Source organism: Nestor notabilis, unplaced genomic scaffold (assembly GCF_000696875.1).
Source record: "Nestor notabilis isolate BGI_N333 unplaced genomic scaffold, ASM69687v1 scaffold3027, whole genome shotgun sequence".
Taxonomy (NCBI): domain Eukaryota; kingdom Metazoa; phylum Chordata; class Aves; order Psittaciformes; family Psittacidae; genus Nestor; species Nestor notabilis.
In genome coordinates, this window is record NW_009937609.1 from 25,445 (window position 1) to 42,473 (window position 17,029).

At 38.5% G+C, this 17,029-nt stretch overlaps 1 protein-coding gene across 1 annotated transcript in view; it reads left to right on the forward strand.

Moving 5' to 3' along the window:
• BPTF (bromodomain PHD finger transcription factor) overlaps positions 1 to 17,022 on the forward strand; it is a gene marked incomplete at both ends in the record, with an annotated part of 42,463 nt that extends 25,441 nt beyond the window's left edge. The window contains 19 exons of the mRNA XM_010018887.1: positions 17 to 148; positions 703 to 832; positions 1,558 to 1,693; positions 2,840 to 3,061; positions 3,360 to 5,742; positions 5,908 to 6,032; positions 6,269 to 6,397; positions 6,682 to 6,832; positions 7,628 to 7,751; positions 9,105 to 9,357; positions 9,777 to 9,938; positions 10,922 to 11,070; positions 11,409 to 11,532; positions 11,891 to 12,114; positions 12,736 to 12,958; positions 13,192 to 14,078; positions 14,796 to 14,878; positions 16,328 to 16,553; positions 16,957 to 17,022. Of these exons, the coding sequence (XP_010017189.1) occupies positions 17 to 148; positions 703 to 832; positions 1,558 to 1,693; positions 2,840 to 3,061; positions 3,360 to 5,742; positions 5,908 to 6,032; positions 6,269 to 6,397; positions 6,682 to 6,832; positions 7,628 to 7,751; positions 9,105 to 9,357; positions 9,777 to 9,938; positions 10,922 to 11,070; positions 11,409 to 11,532; positions 11,891 to 12,114; positions 12,736 to 12,958; positions 13,192 to 14,078; positions 14,796 to 14,878; positions 16,328 to 16,553; positions 16,957 to 17,022 (5,929 nt within the window). The remainder of the gene's footprint in view (positions 1 to 16; positions 149 to 702; positions 833 to 1,557; positions 1,694 to 2,839; positions 3,062 to 3,359; positions 5,743 to 5,907; positions 6,033 to 6,268; positions 6,398 to 6,681; positions 6,833 to 7,627; positions 7,752 to 9,104; positions 9,358 to 9,776; positions 9,939 to 10,921; positions 11,071 to 11,408; positions 11,533 to 11,890; positions 12,115 to 12,735; positions 12,959 to 13,191; positions 14,079 to 14,795; positions 14,879 to 16,327; positions 16,554 to 16,956) is intronic.
• Positions 17,023 to 17,029: the final 7 nt, after the last annotated feature.

The window sequence follows — 17,029 nt, forward strand, 5'->3', positions numbered from 1 at the left end:
TTTGTTTCCAATTTAGGTCTAACTGGATTAAGGCTGTTCAGATGTGCAGCAAACCTAGAGAATTTGCACTAGCGCTGGCTATATTGGAGTGTGCAATTAAACCGGTTGTCATGCTGCCAATCTGGCGGGAGTCGTTGGGGCACACTAGGTAAAACAAATAAACATAACAGTATTTTTGACTCTGAGAACTTGCCTTTGTGTTACAATTACTAGTTCCCCTAAGCCTGGAAGAGTTATGTTTAAATTTAGTCAGTCATTCAGCACTTGGAAGTGTTTTTTCTCAACCAGAAATACTGAAAATACGTGACGAGGTTTTTGTAGCCTCATTGCTCCTGCAAAGCAAGTTTGTTTTCTTTACCTGAGCCACAGTCCCAAAGTGATAAAACTCTGGGAGACTAGAAGAGCAAATTTCAACACACCCACTTCATTGGAGCCTGTCTTTTGTCTCTCATTGTGTCATAGAAGCAGAAATAAGATGTGTCTGATGTCAGACATGGTTGCAGGCAGCTGTGTTTGTCTTACTGGAATAGCCAGAAAAAGTAGTGTTCCTGGTGCAAGTAATACATATAATCTGGCACTGGGCATTACTCTTAACTTTAGATGTTTACAATTATTCAGACGGGTACTGTATGTTGCAGTTTGACTTATTTTACTTGCTTGTAAGATCCTGTCCTTAAATGCACTTCAATCTGTATGTATTAGGTTACGCAGAATGACAGCAATCGAAAGAGAAGAAAAGGAGAAAGTGAAAAAAAAAGAGAGAAAACAAGAAGAAGAAGAAACAATGCAGCAAGCTACGTGGGTGAAATACACATTTCCTGTCAAGCATCAGGTGAGGTTTTCTTTTGGGTGAGCATCAAACAAAATACAGAAACTTTTGATTTCTTATTCTTTCTGCTTTCACTTTAAACTGAAAATTTGTTACCATTGCATTACTCCCTGCCATTAGGGTAGGAACCAAGCCCACTTACTCAAGCACATAATCTTCGTCTGAACTAAATTTGATATGTATTATGCTCTTACTGACACTGCCTCAGTTGACAGATGTTTGTCTGCCAAATGCAGCCTTTCCTAATGGAGGGGTTCTAGATGGTTACTCGGATCTTGTCCATATGTCTGTCTTGGTCCACTGCAACCCTCCCATCCCCCAGAAAATGTAGGTTAGCTACCTTTACTTTGGAAAGTTATGTAGTGTGATAGGAGCTACTATAGTAGCCTCTTTGTATTCTCCTACTGTAGATACAAGATACTTTTGTTGGATGGGTTGATTCAAAAACTTGTATAATCTTTCAGCTTTTAGGTAAATAGTTTCAGATGAAATAAATATGCTTTTTAGATGTTACTATGATAAAACTGATGTAATTATCAGCAGATTTAATTTTAGGTAGTATATTATTTCACAAATATACTTCAACTTGCTTGAAATGTCTGTAAATAAAAGGGTTTAGTTTGGTTTTTAAATAATCTTAAGTGTTTTTAATGAATGTATACATTAATATACATTAATAATGCAGCAAATAGCACCATTAAAACTATTACTGTAAAAATATTTGACAGGTTTGGAAGCAAAAAGGAGAAGAATATAGAGTAACAGGGTATGGTGGCTGGAGCTGGATTAGTAAAACACATGTCCACAGGTTTCTGCCCAAACTGCCTGGAAATACTAATGCAAACTACAGGAAGTTGCTACCAAGTAAGTGTCTGCATTGCTTACCTTATTTTAAGTTACTAACATACTGCTTTTTAGTGCTTGCTTATGCAGTTAATTATTTGCAAGTGATATTTCTTATGTAGACTTCATTTAAATGGTGTACCAGAGAAGTTTTAAGGGGATACCTGCTAATCTTTGTCAGTGTAACCAGATCAGTTGTCATAGACATTTTTTTACAGCTACATTAAATTGTTTCAATTACAAAGTTGTGTGTAATAGTTGTACAGCTTTGTAAAGCCTTGTGTAAATTAAAGGCAGATAAAATTATGTAGATAATGACAAGCAAAAAGTAACATCTAAAATATTGGGATGTGTGTATATATCTATAGAAATTACCCACACCCCATGTTATCAGAATACTATTAAGCAATTTTATCTGGGAACAATAGTTTCGTAAGGGGAAAGAAATTAATTTTTCTAGGAAGTTTAATTGCACCTTTTTGCTTATTTGTTCCAAGGATTTAGATATAAAAAGGAAAGTTTTGCACAGGTAACTTTTAGAATGCATCCAGAACTCTACAAGTGTTACTTATAATGAATTTCATTGTGAGTTTCCTTTTAAAATTTAGAAACTGGTGGCTCGCCCTGTATTACACATCAAAATTATTTCTTTCTTCACTTATTGATGTAATACTTTCCCTGTTGCTGCTGCTTTTAGTGTTTTCTGTATGATTGATAAATTAGATTTATTTTGCTTTCTCTATTGCAATAAATAGCCAGTACTGTGCTAAGCACAAAGCCATTTGAATGCTAATGGCCATTCTGGCTTAACTGTACAAATGAAAATTATTATAATTGTGAATTTTCAGAGTCTGAATTCATATGCTGGTAATAGACTGGGTTTTCAGAAAGTGGTATTTAGTTTCCTGAAACATGGGGGGGTTTGGGCTATGTTTGTGTGAGAAAAGCTGAACATGGACTCCTGACTCTGGTGGGCTTTTAGATTTTATGGTGTTTCAATTCACTATTGCACTAAGCTTAATAATGTCACCGTTGTGTACTTAATTCTGTTTCTGAATTTCACTATTGATGAGTGGTTTGAGAGATAAACTATAACATACATTAAAATGTAGCAGAGTATGAAAGATATTCTGAATAATTGACACCATTTACTTCATTTGTTAATAGCAAAGAGTGAAGATGAAAAATGCAACTTGGATAAACGAAAAGGTCCAATTAAGGTAAAACCAGAAAAAGACAGAACAAAGGATTCTCATGAGCTGCAAGCAAAAGACAAAGCAGATGTTTCAGAAACCTCAGAGAAAGTACAAGTGAAAGAAGAAAAGTCACGTCAAGAAAAAGTGGAAGTTGATAGGATTTCTGAAAACCTAGATGGTGCAAGAGACAAAGGTAATGATATACTGAAATTATGTAAAACTATTCATTACAGCCATGCATGGGTTGAGAGCACAGGACCTTGTAAATAACTATTGAGAAACTAACATGTTTTGTCAGGACATTTAAAATGTTTCACTTAAAAGATTGCTGATCATCCCGTGTAGTAATGTCTGAACTTCTTGTTCCCTTTTCCTTGAAATCTATTAATATGCTAAAAGGTCCGTTTATTTCTTAGTTGTTAATGTAAAACTATAGTTTGGTATTCCTTGTTAGGGGAGCTTACTGATGCAGAGTTCGTTCTTCTTCACAGTGGAAAAAGAAATCGATGGTGAAAACGATAAAGTCATCAAGGAAGAACCTATGGATGTAGATGATGTGAAAATTGAATCCCCCGTAAAAGATGAGGACAGTCATTGTAAGCTGGATATAATTAATGTCAGTGAGGGGTTTCATTTAAGGACTTGCTACAAAAGGAAAGTAAAATCATCAAAATTAGATGGACTACTTGAGAGGCGGATAAAACAGTTTACACTGGAAGAAAAACAGCGGCTAGAAAGGATGAAACTGGAGGCTAGTGCTAAAACTGGAGGCATTCGACCTGTAAGCCCCCCAAAAAACATAGATGAGCTACAAATGAGAAAAGTAAAAGAAGGAAGCCAGTTTGACATGTCTTCCCAAAATCAAACCTATATTTCAGATAAGACCCAAACTGAAGATGCAGAACAGGACTGCTTGCCAATTAGCAGCGTCTCTTGTTCCAAAACCAGTGAGCTGGATGAACCCTCTTTGCCTTTGACAAACAGGCTATCCAAAAGAGAAGGCCAGCTACTGGATGAAGACTCACGTCAATCATCTGAAGGTGAAAGCTCCATTCAGAATGATAGTAAAGAAAGCAAGCCTGAACCTATGACTGCTGATAAGTGTCAAGGGCAAGAGGCTCTTGGAGAGTCTGAGAGTACCTTTGTGGATGGCTTGAAACAAACAAATGCAGAAGGTAGAATCAAATGGGATGTTTCAGAAACCAGCAAAAAACCTTTGAAACAAAACCTACCTACTTCCAGAGTGTCTCAGTGTGAACGTGAAAACATAGAGCCGGTGGTAACTGAAAGCAGCTGTAGAAAAGATGCTCTGGCCACCCTTGAAAAAACAGATTCAGAAGGAAATTCAGAACATCAGAGCAAAGATCCAGAAAGCAATTGTATGCTAAAAAGCCATATTGAACCAACGTCCTCTCAAGAAAGTGAAATGGAGGAAAAAATGGCTTCAGTAAAGAGTGAAAGTAAATCTGAAAACAAGATCATGTTGCACCAGAAATCAGTTAGTAAAGATCTAGAACCATTTGAAAAAGAGCTAATTGCTGAAAGAAACCTTGAAAGTCAAACGCTGGAACACATGGATGGGGTAGAAGTTGATGAGGATTTACTGAGCTCTAAACTAACTGAGGCTAATGGTCAAAAGAAAATGGAGGCAAGGACCATAACCAAATATCTCGATCAGACAAATCTAAATAGTGTTACTGACAAAAAGAATAATAAGGATGAAGAAACTGAGATGGAAAAAGAAACATCAGCATTTCAAATGAATGGAAAAGACAGCAACGTTAAAGTATTACCAAATGATGACTGCTCAGTTAAAGATAGTTGTGAAACAAAGGTAGGGGGTGATACTGAACCAAAAGTTAATAATATTAATAAATCCATTCAAGAACATGAAATAAAGCCATTGACTTTTAAGGAATCTTCAGTAAAACCATTCATGAATGGTGACATCATGGTAGAGGACACAAAGGACAAAAATAACGTGGACTCTAAGTCACGTCTGCAGAGTTCGCCTGAGCTGGAATCTGGAGAGAGTCTTCAGCCACCAGATGAAGTTCCCAAGTTTGTGCAGAAAAGTGAAGAAAAACGTCTTTCTCCTGAGAGATCTGCTTTTGGCACTGCCTGTAAAGAAAATAACCTGAACAGTGAAACAGAATCCATGGAAACTGAAGTAGTCGAGGAGAAGAAAGTTACTCCATCGCCTGTAACCTCACGTGAGGAATCTAGCTTGAGTAGTCACTTTGCTGATCAGAATGGTGTACAGACATATAAAATGGAGAATGTTAATGGAGAAAGTAAAACAAAAACTGTAATTACTGAAGTGACAACCACAACATCGACTGTGTCTACAGAATCCAAAACTGTGTATAAAGTTGCAGAGACTGTAGCTTCTAAGGATGAGAAGACAACAGTAGTGTCATCTACAGAAAACTGTGCCATATCCACTGTCACTACCACCACTACTGTGACTAAGCTCACCACTCCAGCTACAGACAGTAACATTGATGTAGTTTCTGTGCAAGAGCATAGTAAAACAGTGGTTACAACAACAGTAACTGATTCACTGACCACCCCAGAAGGCACATTGGTGACTTCCATGACTGTCAGCAAAGAATATTCTACAAAAGACAAAGTGAAGTTAATGAAATTTTCAAGACCCAAAAAAACCCGTTCTGGAACTGCCTTACCATCTTACAGAAAATTTGTTACCAAAAGCAGTAAAAAAAGTATCTTTGTTTTACCCAATGATGACTTGAAAAAGCTGGCCAGGAAAGGAGGGATCAGAGAAGTTCCCTATTTCAATTACAATGCAAAGCCTGCCTTGGATATCTGGCCATATCCATCCCCAAGGCCAACTTTTGGGATCACTTGGAGGTACATGCTTTACATTTTTGAGGAAAAGTTTAGGACGTGATGAAATTAAATTTTGCTATATATTATTCAATAGTTTTCTGTATTGTTCAGTAACAGTCCCTTTTGTTTGATTAGGTGTTCTAAATGAATTCTGATTTGAAAATATAATTCATGCTCTGTTGTTAGGTACCGACTTCAAACAGTGAAATCACTGGCTGGCGTCAGCCTTATGCTGCGGTTGTTGTGGGCATGTCTCAAATGGGATGATATGGCAGCAAAAGCTCCACCTGGGGGAGGAACTACACGTACAGGTATTATTTCCTTAAATTTCTGGGTTTCTTAATGCAAAAACTCCTGCTACTAATTTTTACTGTCAGACACATTGCAAGCATTTCTGTACAGGCTTGATGTTAGCTATGGCAGTCAAATTTTTTAGTCAGCAGCTTATACTAGTTGCTCTATCTTTACCTTGATTATGTTGGGTCAGTTGGAGATTAAGCTTTTATTTGTTTTCTCTTATTAATGTATCGGGACTAATTTGTTGTAGAAACATCTGAAACTGAAATTACAACAACAGAAATAATCAAGCGAAGAGATGTTGGTCCGTATGGAATCCGGTCAGAGTACTGTATAAGAAAAATTATTTGTCCCATTGGTGTACCAGAGGCTCCAAAAGGTATGTTTGTTTATACATTTTTCTCCTTCCCATAAGCTCCTACAGAAGTGAAGGTAACTGGATCTTTATGTTAATTCAGACCATCAGGGGAGCAAATATAGCTTGGCATGAACTATTCGTTCACCTACAGGAAACAAATGATGCATTTAACAAACTGATCTCTCTCAAGCTGAAAGGCTTTCCTGTCTATAAAATGAGACTGTAAAAGACACTAAATCTTGGTTTACGCTTCAGTTTTGTTTTACGATTGAGCTTAATGTGTGTGTTTTGACTGTTCTCTAAAGAAACTCCAACACCTCAGAGGAAGGGACTGCGATCAAGTGCACTAAGGCCAAAAAGGCCAGAAACACCCAAGCAAACGGGCCCTGTTATAATCGAAAGTTGGGTAGCAGAGGAGGAATTGGAACTATGGGAGATCAGGGCATTTGCTGAAAGGTAAATGAGCTCAAATGAGCTTTTAAAGAAAGCAGTTTTAATTTGTGTGTGTATGTTAAATCCAAGTTCCTGCTGGAGAACACAAACTTGGTAGCTACAGTCAGTAAGAGAATACGTGTGTTGCATTTTCACCATGCCTTTTGATAATGGTGATGAAGGTTAAAGCTGTAAAGCTAAACTATTTGCTGGTACGAAAACTAATTTATGAAGGTCTTACAGGTTTGTTACAACTAATATCAATTTTCCATGCTTATGAACTAATCACCGTTGTATGCTAAAAGGCTATTATGGTAATGCATGGAAAAGCTTTAGGCTACTTTTAGCATGACTTTAAACACTATGTGTTTAAATACTTCTGTAATACAAAGAAAATGAATGTGTGCAAGTAACGTAAAGGGAAATTCAGCCTGAGAATATTCAAGTCATAAATGAGTATTTTCAGTATTACATGCTTAGAGTTGGAACAACATTTTTGAGTCACTTGGAGAGAATTCTTTTAAATTAATGGTGTTGCTTTGATTGTGTGCAATCTCAGATGTAATTACAAATTCCCGTTTCGGTTACTAGTTTCCTGTAAGGTGATGCCGTAGTTCAGCATCCAAATATTTCAGGGATGTTGCATGCAACTTCAGTAATGTATTACAAAATACTTGTAAAGCCGTGGCCAGTTTTTCAGTGATTCTCAGTCTTGATGTTTATTCTTATAAGAGCAATTAAACTGGATAAAAGGAAATCCAGTTTGAGGGTTGGATTTTGTCTGGTGCTATAACTTACTTTTGGTTGTGTCTTTGGCAGGGTGGAGAAGGAAAAGGCACAGGCAGTTGAACAACAGGCTAAGGTTAGTGAACAGAAGAAGGCAGAGGAATTCAAGGCCCAATTGGAGGCTCAACTAAAACACCAACGATTGGCTGCCCAGCAGGTGGGGGAGCTCTTGGTAGTCCCACCTGTCAGCAACATGCATTAAAATATGGCAAACACAGTTTATCCCTATCTTACAAACACCATTTTTCAAGAGATTCCACTTCCTGTGCAAACTAAACCATCAAACAATGCTGCTCACACTGTGTGCATCCGTTATTTTGAAATGGGGTTACAGCAAAGATTTGCTTTGGGTTGCCTTTGGGGAGGTGGGGGGGTTACCATCTAATTCATTACACTTCAAAAAGGTTTAGTTTGCTTCCATTTTAAAAGAAGGCTGAGAAGCACCAAACTCCAGGTAAGGTGTTCCTGTGGTGTAGTGGAAAGCTGACTTGGGAATACAACTGCATTTGCTCTTCATGCTTCCATCAAATTGAATCTTCTGATTTTATACCATCTTAAGTTGGCTGAATGAAGCCTATTGATAATTTTATGTGACTATATATAGATATGTGTGTATAGATGTGGTATGTATAAATGTATGCAATTAAAATTAGGAGACCAAATACCATGTTGGTGTTTCATGTACATTATTAAGAATTCTGCTTTTTTCCAACTTAGTCCTTTTTCATTTCATCTTCCCTGAAGAAAATGTATTATTAGTCAATAAGTATTTCTGATTTGTGGGCATTACCACAATGTAATACTAACCAAACACTGGAATTTAATACATAGAGAGATGATTCCAGTAACTTAGGGAAGAATGTTAGATGTGTTGGATTTTAAAAGAGCTTACTGATACCATCCCTTCACAAAGTGGCTCTCTAAATTGCATATACCTTCTGGACAGTTACAGCTCAGAAGGTTGCTGGGTAAGGTAAGGGATTTTGAACCTAATTTTCTTAAGCAGGCTGCAAACTGGATTTACAGTTAAAAAGTGATTTTTAATATTACATTCTTAATGGTGAAGTAAAATGATACAGTCTTCTTTCTGTAGCTGGTGGGATCTCAGTGCAGGCAGCTCTAACCCCAGGAATGCTACTAATAAACTGTGTTAATGATGCACTGCTTACTGGCAGAGGTGCAGGCTGTGTGCAAATGGTCAAAGCCAAATAGATGGGTAGTTGTCAAAGCTTTGTAACCTTTCAAATTAATCTGAGACTAAGTTTTCTTAGAAGTAAAATGTGCAGTGAAATTAGTATAAGCTGAGGATTTTAAAGATGCTATAAAGGAAAATTTCTGGCTGTGTCAAGGAATCTTATGCTACAAGGCGTGCACACAGCTTATTCGTCAGTCCTTTACAACCTGAACTAAAATCCTGCCAGAGTTCTTTGTTTTCCAGTGCTGGGAAAGACAGCATTTATTTTACAAACCCTAATTATCCCTTTGTTCATTTTTCTCCTGAATTCCATAGAAACGGCTGGAACAGCAGAAGCAGATGCCTACAGTAGGTGTGTCCCCTGCAGTCACTACATCCAGCAGCACTGCAACTACTGTCTCAACACCACAGAAAGTTGTGGTAGGCCCTTTAACGGGCCCAGTCCCCACTGGAACCAAAGTAGTACTTACTACAAAAGTGGGTTCTCCAGCTACAGTCACATTCCAACAGAACAAGAATTTCCATCAGACTTTTGCTACTTGGGTTAAACAAGGCCAATCTTCAACAGGTAAGTAGCGTTTTATCATGAAAAGGATTCATGCTGGAGTTCATCCTATACAGAGCACTTACCTACCCAGAATATGTATCATTATTACATTTCTTGTTATCTTTGCTCTTTAATCTCTTGCTAAGTCAGCAGGACGCTTCTGAGATATTACCTGGCTAATTTTCCTTTGTTCAGACTTGCTAGGTAGTCTTATTTCTGACCTGTCTCATTTATTACTCACAGTTGTTGTACTAGTAATCATTGATAATGAAAGCATTCTATGCTGTAATGTACTGTATCCAAAAAAAGAATCTTTGCCAAAGAAAGTATGACGCATTCCAAAATGATTGTAAAAATAGTTTGCTGTTTCATACTTGAAAAAGTCATTTCATTGACTCATTATTCTGCTCTAAAACTGACTGTTCTGTGTACCTCAATAGCCACTAGCACAGCTGCCACTTCAGCCACAACCATTGCCAGCACAGGGCAGACCTTCCAGATCTCAGGCAGTCCAGTAACGATGGCAGGGAAAGTGATAACTAAGCTGCCACTCCCTGCAAACAGCAAGATTGTTGCCGTCAATGTGCCATCAACTCAAGGAGGTAGGGGAAAGGGAACTGCATTAAATATGTGTTCCAGCTTGCTCATTCATTCTCCATTGACACAATTTTCCCAGTGAAATAAACTGGGACTTGAAGGGGGAGAAAATATTTATGTATATGTCTACACACAAGTTTCTAGAACTTGTTCCCCCTGTATTGCATATTTGTGTCTGTAGGGGGAAAATGCAACTGTTTTGCCTGTAAATTATTCTGCATTTCATTGTGCAAAATTAGGAGTTTTATTTTTAACAATGTGGAATGAAGCATGTTTTTTGTTAACTTAATTATACAGCAACAAAACAACTTTCTTAATGAAAGAAAAAAAAAAAGGCTACTGTTCTTAGTTATTAATAACTACATCTGCTCTTCATCAATGAGCAAGAGTTTGGCTCCAAACTAAGGTCAGGGTTTTTCTTCTTGCCTCAAGAAGAGGATTTAATATTTTGAGATTTGTGAATGTATATTGAACAGAAAAGCTCTATTCTATGTCTCTGTTATCCTTAGTATCCGAGGAAACCATGAAGCCTACTAGTTTTGTATTGAAGTTTCTTAGATGACAGGAAAAGCATTACTCAGTTTCTTCAGCACCACAAGCTCATAGGTGAAAGGTGTTTAAACTGGTCTCCTACATTTTAAATTAATGAGATTATAGCTTTTAATGGTTGTATAATATTAATCTGTGGCACCGTGACAATGCAAGGACTTACTCAACAGTTACCATCAAACTGATCTTTGTGAAGATTCACTCTTTCATTAATCTTTTCTAAAATACCTATTTCTTAACTTAAAATGAAGATGGACTATCAACAGGGTATATTGCTGCTTGTTTTTGTAATGTGACAAAGGCTCTCCTAGGAAATGTTGAAAGGCTCAAAGATGTGCTAGAAACCTGGAGACTGATTTCTAAATGCCATCCTGGAGTTGCAGTTACTTCTTTTGCTGCAGTCACATCATTAATGAACTCTCAATTTTTCTTTAATTAGGTGTTGTTCAAGTTCAGCAAAAGGTATTGGGTATCATTCCATCAACTACAGGTGCAAGTCAAACATTTACTTCATTCCAGCCAAGGACAGCAACTGTAACCATTCGGCCAAATACCACAGGGACATTAGGAACAACAAGCACTTCACAAGTAAGATGTTTTTCTGACGATGTAATGCAAAAGAATATACTGCATGTATTTTAAGTTGCTTGCAGATATTGGAAGTTCTGTCTTGTCACTTTTCAATGGTGTTGGCTCAATCTTAGCAATCCTTTATTCCAAAGAGGTACAACAATTCTCTCCAACTGGAAAAACTAATAGTTTAGAGCTTGGTAAGGTTAATGGTATGAGTGTAGATGAAAAAATACTGGATCTGCTTGCATGTTGTCATTTCTTACTGTATTTGAACAAAGAAAGAAACAAAACCACCACCAAACTTCAGGCGTATCCCAGTGCCTTGTCTCACACGTCCATTTTGGTGCATGTAGGTAGTGCAAGGGACACCGCTTCGCCCGGGTATGACAGTGATACGGACACCACTGCAGCAGTCAGCGCTTGGGAAGACCATCATTCGAACACCTGTGGTGGTGCAACAAGGTATTCTTCCAGCCAGTAGGTTCACTTTAATATTTAAATTTCCAGTGTGAAATCCATGGTTTGTTTCGTCATACTTCCTGTATCCTGTGTCCCAATACAAACATACCTCATCCTGATGTTTTCAAGTCCATAAGTCCATTCATTTAAAAAAAAAAAGGCCAAACAAAAATAGAATAATTGTGCATTAAATCCATGAATTGAATTAAAATAGAAAACATTTTGCAGACGTTTTTCAGTCAACCACACAGAGAAATGGTTTGTAAAGAAAATACATGTGCAAATTGCAGTGTTTGCTTCACTTGTCTGATTGTTGCAAGTTGTTGTGATCAGAGGTTTGCTATATTGGAAACGTGTTTCTTATCGCCTCTTACAGGTCAGACACAGCAAGTGGTCACTCAGATAATCAGGGGTCAGCCTGTCTCAACAGCAGTTTCTAGTACCAGCACAGCTTCTTCCAGTGCTGGGCAGAAAACGGTCACAAGTTCTGGAACACCACCTCAACAAACACAGCCACAAACCACACCACAGCCCACTCGCCCCCAGCAGGGACAAGTGAAGCTTACTATGGCCCAGCTCACACAGCTAACACAAGGACAGGTAAAATGTTTGACAGCCTCTGAGCATGGAAATGTGCTAACACTTATCAAACCTTTGGGTTTCAGCAGCGTGGTGTATCCACTCATAAATGTATGGTTTGGCCTTCATTTAGAAGGGACCAATAGTGTAATTACAGCCTGAAAGAAGCTTAAATATTTAAAGTTTTAAATATTGCTTCCTATTGTTTTCCCCAGTAATGTAACTAGCATCAGGGAAAAAAGTCTTTGAGTTAATAGCAGTAAGGGAGGTAATTATTTTGCATGGCCTTCAGAATGTAATGTTCATTCCTTGTCTTTTTGACTTTGTGTGAAGATTTAGTTTTCATTCATGTTATCCACAGTGTCAGAGGAAAAATTACAGTATCTGGAACTGGAGGAGGAAAAAGTTCTTGCAGCTTCTGCTCAGATCATGGAGGTCTATTGGCAAAAATAAGCTTAGACTCAAGCAAAGGGTAAAAAGAGACTCCTGTGAGTTACAGGTCTGATGCTTGGTTAAGAAGCGTTTTCAGTGCAAGGGTAGAAGTACTGAATTCTGAAATTCAAACCCCTAATTCTTCTGATTTTCAGCAAAATCTGTGTAAGAATTAATCACTAATACATCAATATTACCTTTTTTTTTTAGGGTGGCAGTCAAGGATTAACTGTGGTAATTCAGGGACAAGGTCAAACTACTGGTCAATTACAATTAATCCCTCAGGGTGTGACTGTAATACCTGGTCCAGGACAACAGCTTATGCAAGCAGCTATGCCAAATGGTACAATTCAGAGATTTCTTTTCACCCCACTACCAGCAGCTGCTACTACAGCTAGCACAACTACAACAACAGTTTCTACTTCAACCTCAGGTAACCATTGTTCTATTTCACAATAAAAAAAGCTTCAGTGTCAGTAGCATGGGAGTTTTTAATGCAGTTGGAGATGGTCCAATTACAGTAAATTGGTTGGAAGTGTATTATAATCCTAGAAATCTCTTGAATTTCTGCACGGAGGTTTAGAATAGTTCTAAAAGGTTCAAATTAGTAAAGCTCATGGATGTGTCATTTGAAATTAATGGAATACTTGTTTTTATCCTTCTCAGCTACAGGGGAGCAGAAGCAAGCTCCACAGGCACAGCCAACATCAGCGCTGCCACCAGCTCAGCTACAGCCTCAGAGTCAGCAGCAAGCCCAGCCTCAAGTACAGAATCAGAGTGCTCAGCCTGTGCTGCCGGCCCAGCCACAGGCACCTCAGCCAGCACTTCAGCCTGAAGCTCAGACCCAGCCTGAAGCTCAGACTGCAGCATCCGCTGACTCTCCAGTCACACCTGAAGCACAGTCATCTAAATCTCCAGTTCAGTCTCCAGCACAGACCCAGGCTCAAGGGCAGTCTCCAGTGCAAGTCCCGAGTCAGCCGCAGACTGCAATCCTTCCACAAGGCCAGTCCCAAGCCCAGCCTCAGCAACCAGCTCAGGTGCAGACTACAACCCAACAACAGATTCAGATGCAGCCCCATGCTCCCATACAAACTCAAGCGCAGCTGCAGCAATCACAACCTCAGGTTCAGGCTTCGGTCTCAACCCTTCCAACTACTCAAAGTTTAAATCAGGTTCCTGTGCAATCCCCAGCTCGTCCTCAGCTACAACTTCAGCAGCCTCCAACAAAACTTATTACAGTGCCTCAGCTTCAGCAACAAGTCCAAGTTCTCTCTCAGCTTCAGTCACATGTTGTGGCTCAGATACAAGCCCAACAAGGCAGTGTGCCCCAGCAGATCAAGCTTCAGTTACCTATTCAGATCCAACAAACTAGCCCAGTACAGGCTCACCAGATTCAGAATGTGGTAACAGTTCAAGCAGCTAGTGTTCAGGAGCAGCTGCAGAGAGTTCAGCAGCTCAGAGAGCAGCAACAGAAGAAAAAGCAGCAACAGATAGAATTTAAACGTGAGCACACCCTTCAGGCTTCTAATCAAAGTGACATTATCCAGAAACAGGTAAAGTTAACAGAAGGAAATTAAAACTTAATGAATGAAAAAAAGATCTCATTTTAAATGCCTGTTCTTGTTAACCATGTTCATACATTTGATAGGCAGTTAGTTTGATTCTGTCAAAGTTAGTGCACGATTGCTTTTGGCAACTTAATTAAATATTCTAGGTTAATTCACAGCACATCAAGTCAGTTGTACCATGTTTGCAGTCTTCTGGCACCTGGATTCAACTTACCACTAGCTGCTGGGACAATCTTAACTTTATTCTCAGTTCAGGAAAGACAGGGTGTAGAGAGGAGAGCTGATGTTCAGAACACATGTACAATACTTTCATTACCTGCTGTAGAAAACTGAGGTTTCAAAGAGGTATCTGAAATGTAATGTTGTTGGATGGCTGCAGGGCTTTAAAAAATACATATATAATAGGCTGTTACCATTTTTTAAGTGAAACAACCAGTCACTGGAGGAATACTGTCAATTTACATTTAGTCCCTAGGTTTAAACTTGACATAAACAGAATACCCTACTCGGGGGGGGGGGGGGGGGGGTTAGTTTTCAATTCAGTTTTCAAGTAATGGCTTTAAACAAGCACTGCCCCCCTGATAAAATCAGTTTTCTTTTGTCACTTACTGAACTTAGGAGATGTCCTGGTTCTCCCAGTGATAATATGAAATACTGGCTAAAGCTTTCATATTTTATTTTGGGTTCTGTATCATCCTACAGGTGGTTATGAAACAGAATGCTGTCATAGAGCACTTGAAACAGAAGAAGACACTGACTCCAGCAGAGAGGGAAGAAAATCAGAGGTGAATGTGCACCTTTAGATGTGACAGTTTTACATTTGTAATGTCTTTGAATGGTGGCATAATGAAACACGGAAGTAATTTTCATAATGATGTTCTTAACTTTAAGTAATTGAATCCTGTATATTCTCAGCTCTAATTTAATGATATGTTTTTAAGTGTATTCCATGTGTTTGGAGCTGGACACCGTTTTTAAATTCAAGATGAAAACCATCCTTAAGGGAGCACAGAATGGAGAATTAATGGTTCTGATGCAAAAAAAGAGCCTGATTTTTGTTTGTCTTTTGTCAGAGCAGTGTATTTCCATTCTTGTCCACTCTACAGAAGGAATGTGGGAGTTGGAAGACAGTGCTATTTGACAAACACTTGAAGCTGCTGAACACAAATTTGGAGTGTTTGGGGTTATTTTGACTCCTTTTCACTTATGCAGTTGCTTCAATAGGATAATCACAAGTGTGCGTGTTGTCAGATAGTAGGAAAAATAACTGTTTTCTATACCATTTTGGTCATCAAATCAGAGTACCAGCTCAGCTGATTACAACAGTATCACTAGGTGCTACTTGCTAGTATATTACGTGTGCCACCAAAATACAAATGTGTATCAAAAGACAATATGTCTGAGTACGTACAGAGTTGAAGCAGCTACTTGTCCCAGCCATTGCTGTTTTGTTGTTTGCTTTCAGCTCATTTGGCAATGGGGTTCTTTCTCATGGTCACTCTGGCAACAAGAAGCATTTAGTTTTCTAGTGGGTTTGAAATAGAACAGGAACAGAAAAGGAAATTCAGAAGAACTAAAATGCATTCATTGTCTAATTGAAATGTAAAATAAATGAAAATTGCAGAACAAGTGAGCAGGCAAAGAGATTTATAGCTGAGTATACAACAAACATGAAAAATAAATGCTGAGTTCTCATTAGTGAAGAAATTTGGAACTGGTTTATAGTGATTTCTAAAAATGAAATATATTTGTCAGTCCTTATGCCAAAACACAAAAGCTTAGTAGTGCACAGTGGTCACTGGAGGGTAGAAATGTATGTTTTAGAAGTTAATGGGCTTGTGACTTGCTTTGATCCTCTATCAGAATAAACAGAATCCAGCTCTTTCAAACATGCTTGTGGAAACTGAACTGAATGAAAATATCTCTCATCATACTAAAGCCTAAGCTTTGTTAGGAGTTTTATAGGGAAAGGGGAGGAAGGATCAGTACACAGATCGCTTAAATGAAATTGGGACTGGCCCTCTTGAGCCTAACTAGGGACTTGATCCCTCCCACTGGTGCTCTAGTAAATAAGTGTGAGTGGGAGCAATGTGTGTTACTAAACTCACCTTGCACGTCTTAAGAAATGTAATAATTTAATGTGCAGAGACTGGAGAATTAAATGATTCTACATTCTCAACTGGGGAGAAATAGGCAGCTCAGCACAATGGCCTCTTTCTTTATTTCGTCCCCAGAATGATTGTGTGCAACCAAGTGATGAAATACATTCTGGATAAGATTGACAAAGAAGAAAAACAGGCAGCTAAGAAACGAAAGCGAGAAGAGAGTGTGGAACAGAAGCGTAGTAAACAGAACGCTACTAAGCTCTCGGCTCTGCTTTTCAAGCATAAAGAACAGCTGAAAGCTGAAATATTAAAGAAAAGAGCACTCCTGGACAAAGAACTACAAATTGAAGTGCAGGTAAGGACTGTTATTTAAGCTGGGGAGGATGTTTCTGTGTTTACCTGTTTGCTCAGTGAGATTTTAAGGAAACATACAGGACGAAGTTGTGGCTGTAGATGCACGGATCTCTGTGAGACCTGGTACATGTCCCTTTTTATGCTGCTTGTTTTTCACCTGGACTGAAATTACCTTGTTTCCTGAAACAGCTTCTGCTAAATTGCAGTCAGTGTGTCATAGTAGGCCAAGAGCGTCATCCCTTACTGTCCTGTGAGTTGTAGGTTACGTTAGCACGTTAGAAATCTGTATATTTAAACGCCGTTAATTATTTTCTTCTGGTGAACATGGGGATTTATGTCTAGATTTTAATGCTGTCCTGGAATAATCATATGAAGTGCCTGCCTCTCTATTTAATACACTTCAGGAGGAGCTAAAGAGAGACTTATCTAAAATTAAGAAAGAAAAAGAAAAAGCCCAGGCAGCAGCTGCTGCTGCAG